This window comes from Hippopotamus amphibius, chromosome 12 (genome assembly GCF_030028045.1).
Source record: "Hippopotamus amphibius kiboko isolate mHipAmp2 chromosome 12, mHipAmp2.hap2, whole genome shotgun sequence".
Lineage (NCBI taxonomy): Eukaryota > Metazoa > Chordata > Mammalia > Artiodactyla > Hippopotamidae > Hippopotamus > Hippopotamus amphibius.
The window spans coordinates 62700165-62709489 of NC_080197.1; the positions used below are offsets into that span (position 1 = coordinate 62700165).

Below are 9325 nucleotides of genomic sequence, written 5' to 3' on the forward strand. Positions count from 1 at the left end.
GAACATGATCGTTATATTGTAATTCCAAATAAGTATACTATATGCTTGCTGTACATATGTGCGTATTTTATTTTTCAGAGAGTACTGAACCCTAGCTGACTTTTAAAAATGAATAAATTTGGCATATTACCATGCACTTTCATTATCAGAGTGCCTTTGTTATGTTTTTATGTCAAATAAAGTCTAGAGTCCTGGTCAATTAGAGTAAGTAGTCTTTGAGTCTTTTTAGCCATGGAAAACGGGTTACCGCTAAAAATCTGGTTTGTTTCTTTTGTACAATGAACCCAAGAGCAGAGTGTGTTCCCACCTGCTTATTTCTCAGAAACTTTTAGACCCTTGTTTCTAAACCAAATTCAGGGAGATCCCCAGAGAGCACAAGGGGGAGCTCCCAGCTGTAGAACGTTCCAGCCTCACCAAGGATCCCCTCTCTCAGCAACCACACTGCAGTGTCTGACCACAGGGCTTCTTCCCCGTCATCCCTCGCACTTTCCTTCCTGACAACTTACCTCTCCTGGATACTAAGAGAATCACATTTCACTCTTTCCTATCCTGCCATGCTTCCCTGTCTCACCCTCTCTGGAGGTGAGAAAAGGGAAAAAGGAGAGGAGATTTGTGCTGAGTAATAAGATAGTACAAGCGGATAACTGAATGGAAACAAACAAAGAATAATTAGATCAAGATGGGTATTTGTTGTAACAAAAACAAAGAGCACGCTAAAGAATCTTCAACCTAGTAATTATAAATGGGCTAAAAAATTTGAGAGTAAGACACAAGGTGATCTAAACAAGACCTGAAGCAATGGAAGAAAGCAATGATGTTCTCATTAAGAACCCGACATCACTTTAGCTTTTGGGAGAATAAAAAGGGTTGCACATGTTCCTAAGATTACAAATGAAGTGAAAAGGGTCCAGGGGCTTTATTCACATGGTTCTATAATTGAATGGAATCTGGTATATTTTCACCAGTTTAGCAGACTGTCTTCTAGGAATCTGGTTTGATCAAAGTTTTCTTCTCCAGCTGTAACAACAACAACAACAACAAAAATTACATAAAATAAACATGCATCCTGTGTTTTACAAGAAGAAAAAATAGGATGACGGGAACCTCAAGAAATAAACATTTGGCCTCCTAAGTTATGTCAACTCACGCATTCTATCATGGAAAACCTCCAAAATTGGATTTTGATTGATTTTGTTTCAAAGATTTCCCCCTCAGCTTGGGATCCATTGGGGAATTCATATCTGACATGTGAATCTCCACACTGAATAAAATTTTTAAGTGGTATATTTGTTAGAACTCTGAAAAGGCCACATGTCTTGCTCTAAATATGTTTTGTGTCTAAAATACCCACCAGTAGAACCATTCACTTGCATCAAGAGACTGTTTCTATATTTCCTGTTAAAATGCATCCTAGGTGAGAAAGATGACAGAGGAACACATTTGCACATATTCTAGGTTGAACTAGAGGTCTAAAGTGGAAATAAGACAAAAAGAAGGGACATTTGTTAGCTGGATGGGATTGCCAAACTTTATTGTAGGAGGAGTCACCTCTGGCTTGGCGATAGCAGACTGAGATGACCGCAGTCATCCACCCAAAAAATGGGTAGAAGGGCTGAAACTGACCCTGGGGAAGGGAGAGGACGTCACCAGAAGCAAAATTCCACTCCTCTTTTTATCTAAGGTCATCTCTAGAGCAAACCACTTTCCCCTAGTTAGTTACAATATAGTTTGAATACCTGAGTTACCATGTAACCTGAATTGGTAGCAAACTTCAAAATACTGCAGATAATCAGCTGCTTTATTTATTTATTTAAAATTTTTATTTGAGTATAGTCGATTTACAATGTCATGTTAGTTTCTGCTGTACAACAAGGTGAATTAGTTATACACATACATATATCCACTCTTTTTTTAGATTCTTTTCCCATATAGGTCACTACAGAGTATTGAGTACAGTTCCCTGTGCTATACAGTAGGTCCTTATTAGTTACCTATTTTATGTATAGCAGTGTGTATTTAAAGGAAGGAAAAAAAAAAGGAATCATCCCTGTATATCCTCTACTAAAATAACAATCTACTACTTAAAGTAATAATCTACTATATAAAATAAGTCCAAATAATACCTACAGCCTTCAGAATAAACATATTAAAGGTGACTAGTGATTAACCTATCATATGGGAATCCAAAACTTTTTCATCCATTTAGACTAATAAAATTTTGTTCCCTCATTTCATCATTGGAGACAAGACCCTTCAGAAACTTCAGTAATTAAAAACTTGAATTTCTTTTCCAAAAAAAAGAACTGAAATGGAGACCTATCTTCACATTCTTCTGTAAAATTTCTGATGAAAATCCCTCTCCTCCTCTTTAAAATTAGCTCTCCCTTCTCCATGCTAGCTCACTTTCCTTTCTGGTTCTGCACATCTTGCAAGCAATCAAATCTCAGACTTCACAATCAACCCATCTCCACCCATGCTGTCCTCCTACTGACTTCAAAAATCAGTGAGAAGGACTTCCCTGGGGGTCCAGTGGTTAAGATTCCATGCTTCCATGCAGGGGGCGTGGGTTCAATCCCTGGTCAGGGAACTAAGATCCTGCATGTCTTGTGGCATGGCCAGAAAAAAATTAAGTAAGAGTGCCAAATACCAAATTTAGAAAAGATCAGCTTGGATGCAGCATCTTCTACCCATGAGTCAACTATTTCTCACCTTTTCATTGTAAGAATTCTGAAATCCATGCCAGCAAGCATCCACTTTCTCTTAACTCTGCAGTTTACTTTCTTTTCCAAAATTCCCTCAAAACAAGGTTTCAGAACTCACACAGCTGCAGCAGATCACGGGCACTGGGAAGGGGCTGAGAGGAAGACTTGTGAACCTCGATTTAACGATCCTTCCTACCCAACACAATCTTCATTTTTTGATTTCTGTACATTTTTTGCTAAGCAGTCTGCTATATTTGATGCTTCTAATCACTCCTCTCTTGAAATTTTCCATCTTTGACTCCTCTTAGTTTTCTGCCTGCTCCTTTTAAGGTCCCTTCACTGATGTGATTTCCCCCCTTTCCCCTGGTCTCAGGGTATTCTCCAAAGCAAATCTTTATTATCTGCCCCTCTCCCAGTATAGCTGAGGCCTAGGACAGATTTCCATTTTCATGCTTTCAACCTTCATTAACTGGCTCTGAATTTCCAGTTATTCCTGAACCTGACATCATGAGAATCATGTGAGCAAACTTCTTAAGGATACAGATTCTGGGACCTCACTCAAGCTGTAGAGAATCAGAATCTCTGGGCCTCAGGCCAGTAAATCTGTATTTTCAGCAAGTTCTCCAGTTAACTCTGATGGAACCAGTCCACACATGGAGTGCAGAGAACCACTGACCTATACACCTTTATCCACTGCAATGGCTCCGTCATCTCAAACTGAACCTTAGTTATAACCACAGGAATTTTCATTGATCAGTATCAGCATTTTAAACTCTCACACATAACACTTTAAAAAATGTACTTAGGGCTTCCTAGGTGGCACAGTGGTTGAGAATCTGCCTGCCAATGCAGGGGACACGGGTTCGATCCCTGCTCCAGGAAGATCCCACATGCTGCGGAGCACCTAAGCCCGTGCGCCACAACTATTGAGCCTGCTCTCTAAAGCCCGTGAGCCACAACTATTGAGCCCATGTGCTGTAACTACTGAAGCCCATGTGCCTAGAGCCCGTGCTCCACAACAAGAGAAGCTACGGCAATGAGAAGCCTGCACACCACAACAAAGAGTAGCCCCCAGTCATCGCAACTAAGGGAAGCCCGCGTGCAGCAACAAAGACCCAACACAGCCAATAAATAAATAAATAAATAAATAAATAAATAATAAATTTATAAAAAAATGTACTTAGACTCTGGATTCTTTCTTTCTTTTTAAAATTTTACTGGCGTATAGTTGATTTACAATGTTGTGTTAATTTCTTCTGCATAGCAAAGTGACAATTATACATATGTTTTTTTTTATTCTTTTCTGTTATGATTTATTACATATTGAGTATAGTTCCCTGTGCTATACAGGAGGACCTTATTGTTTGCCCATTCTCTTTTATACTTTTAGCAAATAGTTACAGCATGTTATCTGCTCTTCCTTCTGGTTTACCTCAGAGCTGAGACTCCATTCCCACTGGCCTCATCACTCCACCCCAGAATGATTGCCTTAGTTTCTCACTGACTCCCCTCTCCGGCCTTTTCTCTTCAACACCCATCCATTTGACAGGTGGCAGGGCATAGCTGAAAGAGCTACAGAGTCTCACAGCCCTGAGTTAAACTCCCGATAGCATTTCTTATTAACTATGTGGACCTTAAGAGAGTATATACAGTTCAGGAAGGTCCAGTTTTCTGAGCTATAAAGATGAGCATTGATACCTGACACACAGCAGATGTTCCCATATTGTAGCTATGGTTACCGCCCTGATGGATGGTTACCCTATAAACCATAATCAATTTCATCTTCCTTCACCATGTCCTCTCTCTGCTAGAAATCCATAGAACATCTGATTTGATTCTCAGATAAAGAATAAGTTACCTCCTGTTCTTCATCCCATTTCTAGTATGTACCTGCTATGTGATAGTGGGCAAACTACTCAATCTTTCTGTGCTTCTATTCCCTCATCTGTAAAGTGTGGATAATGCTGGATAATCCTAGGATGTAATTCACTTATTATGGATTAATGAATTATTAATACATGTATTAATCCATATCAAGTGCTTGGAACGTGCCTGACCCACTGCATTATAGTAAAACCCTCAATCTTTATTAGCTAGAGGAAGCAGTCATAGGTCTAGCATGACCACAGCCTACAGTCCCACTAACTGTTCACCCTGCCTTTTCACTGCAAAGGCTGTTCTCATTCTTGCTTTTGCTTAATCCTCTTTCTTTTGTACCTGCCGCAGTGCCTGGCGCCTAGCAGGCATAAATGGAGACTTGCTGATTTAAGTAGCATAATTCTCTCCACTCAAACAAGTCAGCCCCCACCTTGCCCTGAGTTCAAAAGACCTCTTTATCCCACCCTCTTCCATTTGCTTCTCATAGGTTTTGTTTTTGTTTTCACAACAAAGCCATAAGCTTGAAGCCAGAAAGCTCTCTTCCTTGCCCCGATGTGGCCTGTCCAATACCAGGCAGGGAGCACATAGGGTTTCTCCATTAGCACAAGTGTCAGAGCAGCAGACAAGCAGCCTATGCTTTGACCACCAGGTTATTTATTGTACTTTTTAAAATACATTTTAACATTTAATTTATGTCATAAATATGGCATCGTTACAATTTTTGAGAAGGAAAAGTCTAGATCTACTTACGCTTTGATGACTTCTACTGTTAATACTGATAAAAATTACGTACTTTGTTCCATTTGGCTCTTAGAGCAACCCTGCCCGTGGATGTCACTGTTCCACTTTACCAATAATGACGCTAAGGCTCAGGGACACTCAGTTAGTAAAGCAGCGAGGCCAGGATTTGAACCCAGTCCTGTTATATTCCAAAGCCCTGGCTAATGTGTTACAAGATGCCTTAATGCAGTTGGTGGTTTTAATGCTATATGGACAAAGAGTCTCTGTTTGGAGATCACACCTAATCCTTCTATGGAAGAAGCTGTATAGTGTAGTGCAAATCACACAGGCTTAGGATCAGAACTAGCCCATATCTCTTAGGGTGAACCATAAGAAACTGCTGTGTTTATAAGTAAAAAATGAGTGATTTTCAGCTATTTCATTTGGTTCAAACTTTAATAGCAAGTAATTGGATGTGCGATTATTTAAACCTCTTTTGGCCTCAGTTTTTTCAAATATAAAATAATGACCCTGAAGTTTCTAGAGTTCTAAGAGAAATGAAAGCTCCAATAGGCTATGGATTACGGAATTAACATGAAATCCCCACTATCACCAAGGAAATGCTTTTACATTCTTGGGACTCACTTTAATGAGAAATATGCTAGTCTTTAAATAATAAACATCTCTTGAATTTCTGGTGGGGTGGGAAACTGTTAATTATTTTTAAAAATCTGAATAAATAAAAGCAACTTTGTTGTACTCAACACAGAATGCCCAAATCACTCAAAGCTTCTCTGTCCTACAGTTAAAAGAGGTCACTATACTTGTACCTTCTTGTTGTTTCTGCAAGGAAGCCAATACCACAGCTGCTACCTCTGGAAGAGTTAGTAGTTGGGGATTTGGGCTTCGTCTTTCTGGAGAAACAAAAAAAATGCATACAGGTTCTATTAACATTTAAATATTCATGCAGATTAATCCTATTCCAGTATGCTATAATACTATAAAAATCGCTGTGAAATAGCTTTTTGATCCCTCAGCAAAGAGCCCCTTACACAGAATGATTTTTACAGGTTGAAACGTTTCACACTTCCCTTGGACATTACTTACAATTGGTTATGTTGTGTATTATAGGGAATGGAAGAGAATTTAAACTATATACTACAGAGAATTTCATGAAAGCAAAGAGGATTAAGATAAAGAGCCCACAAGAAATTTCCCCCTCAGAGCTTAAAATGGGATGTCTGGGCTGAAAGGTTTAGACGGGACCCTGCCTGGAGCAGGGACTATCTTCGCTGTGGTTCCTTCCAAAGCAGTTTGAGAAAATAATCTACTTTCTTGGCCACGGGTAAGGCAATTATTTGACTGAAGGAGAACCTGAAAAATATTCAAAAGTATTTCAAATCTAGGTTGACAGAAGACAAACCATCCTGATTCAACACAAACCATGATTTTTAATTTGGGAGCTACTGAAGTGGAAAACAAAACTGGTACAATAAATAAGGTTAATCACACTGCAGGCTTGAAGAATGTAAACAAAAATTTGATAAGCACCATCTATGTGCCTGACACCGTTTGGTATTTTTCAAAATGAGTATACTTGATATTTTTAGCAATCTTGATGTTTATTACAATGAATGGTATTGTTATTTTTTAATCCCATGGCATGGAAAAGTTTATCATGAAACACAGCCTCTGGGTCCATCCTTAAAGGTCCCCACTTCTTCACTATATCTGATTTTGAACCTTTTGAGAGTTACTTTTTGCAATATAACAGAGGCGTTTGAAGTTTTTAGGGAAATCACTATTTTAATAATAATGCTGATGATGGTGGTGATGATGATGATGACACTGGCAACAACAACAGTGTTTAAGGGGAATCTTGTAAAGACCCTGCCATAAAGGGGAGGCACATTTCTAGGGACAGGCGCACAGCCCTCAAACCCATCCTGACCCCCGGGAGCGGACCCCGCTCTCCATCCTTGCGGGGCGTCGCGATCCCCAGCCCCGCCTCTGCCAGGGGGGCTGGGTCGGGCCGGCTCTCCCCCCGGGCAGCCCCCAGGCCCGCCTTGCGGGAGGCGGAGCGCGCCCTCCCATCCGGCACGGTGCTCTGCCGCCCGCGGCCCCCTTACTCCCGCGCACTCACCGGGCGGCGGCCGGTCGGAGAGGTCCTTCCTCCGGCTCTGGTCGGAGATGAAGCGGCGCCCCTCTGCCAAGGCGAGACACGGACTCAGCGCCCGCCCGGCCCCGTCGATCGGGGTTCCCGGGCCGGACCGGGACGGCAGGACCGGGTGTCCCCGGTCCGGTGCGCGCGAGACTGCAGGGGTTGGGGCGCCCGGCACGCATAAGGGAGGAGACCACGGGTGAAGACCAAGGGTAAAGCCCGCGCGCCGCCCGCCCCAGGGCCCCCGAGTGCGCTTCGGAGGGGGCGGCAGTCTCGCTCACCAGCCGGGTTGGTGTGTCCCCCGGAAACCCCAATCTTCCTTTGGGCAAGAGCCAGCGACCCTCCGGTTTAGGGCGGAGGATTTCTGATAATCCCTCCCGCTCCCTCGATCTTTCTCCTTGATTAACTTAGACCAGATTGACCTCGATTATTTATGGGAACAAAGTCGATAGGATTCTCCCCCCACAGCTCTCCATTTATCCCACGGATTCATGCACCCCTAAAGAGCTCCTTTTATTGCTTTCTGAAGAGCAAAGCATTTGGAACGTACGTGCACCCTTCAGGTAGAGCATAGCTTGAGGAGTCCAGTTCCTTCTCTGGAAGAGTGTCTACAACCCGGGGAGAAGAGAAAAGCAGTTAGTAAGGCAGCCCACTATTAGGAAAAAAAAAAAAATAGGAGGGGTGGGGGGAAGAAAGGAGAGAGAGGAAGGAAGGAAGGAAGGAAGGAAGGAAGGAAGGAAGAAAGAGAAAGAAAGAAAAAGAAAGAGAAAGAAAGAAAGAAAATGAAAAAAGAAAGAAAGAAAAGAGAGAAAGAAAAAGAAAGAGAAAGAAAGAAAAAGAAAGAGAAAGAAAGAAAAAAGATAAAAAAGAGAAAGAAAAAGAAAAAGAAAAGAAAGAAAGAAAAGAAAGAAAGAAAAAGAAAGAAAGAAAAAGAAAAAAGAAAGAGAAAGAAAAAAGAGAAAGAAAGAAAGAAAAAGAAAAGAAAAGAAAGAAAGAAAAAGAAAGAAAGAAAGAAAGAAAAAGAAAGAAATTAAGTCGGAGGGAGGGAGAGAGGGAGGGAGGGATGGAAAGCAAGGAAGGAAGGAAGGAAGGACAGACACAGCGGATGGAGGAGTCCCAATTTCCGCGTTTGATTACCTGAGGAGCACTGCTGGAATTTCCCATGAAACAAAACACAAGGAAAAGAGTCAAGGCTGTTACCACCAGACTTCTGAATCCCTGCAGGATAAGATCAAAGAAAGTCATTTCTGTGCCTATAGAATCTTCTGTTTCCTTCCTTGGCACCTGGACAATCACAAACCCCTTAGTTTTGCTGTGTTCTGTTTTAACACTGGAGGGGTGGGGGTGGGATGGGGGAGGGAGTTCCCCAGTTTGTCTTCTAATTAATCCACAAAGAGTTCTTTAAAAAAAAATTTTTTTTTGAAATATATTATTTTCATTATTTAACACACATGAGGATTTGGGTGAATAAGTGGATCTTTTTCTCTGTAAAATCAAGTGATTTTGATATTTTAAAGGTATGTTTATCCTTTAGCCTCTAAAACACTTACTAAACATAAAAGAGCTAAAAAGCTATATAGCTTTTTATAAAATGGCTAAAAAACTCAAGTAAATAAAACCTTTACTTACCTTCACGTTCCGCATCTTTCCAGAAGCTGCAATAACTATAACTTAACCTGTGAGTTTTCTCATTTTGTTCTGAGGGTGGGGCTTTTAAATCTTAGTGTCAAGGACTTCTCCTGATCTTGGTTGAGTCAGAGTCCACAGGGACTTCATGTCCACGTCTTCAAGATTGAGAGGATCTGATGACTCCTCCAGGGAGATTCAGTTGCAGGAAGTAGAGGAATGATTGATGGGCGAACTT

General features: G+C 41.2%; 1 protein-coding gene across 1 annotated transcript; it reads right to left on the bottom strand.

Moving 5' to 3' along the window:
* Window positions 1-958: 958 nt before the first annotated feature.
* On the bottom strand, window positions 959-8679 carry SPX (spexin hormone). Its single transcript, XM_057704286.1, has 5 exons — window positions 8599-8679; window positions 8012-8069; window positions 7444-7506; window positions 6131-6214; window positions 959-1017 (listed from the first exon to the last, which is right to left on the bottom strand). The coding sequence occupies exons 1-5, from the start codon at window positions 8623-8625 to the stop codon at window positions 959-961; spliced, it is 291 nt and encodes a 96-aa protein (XP_057560269.1). The 5' UTR covers window positions 8626-8679.
* Between the last annotated feature and the right edge of the window lie 646 nt (window positions 8680-9325).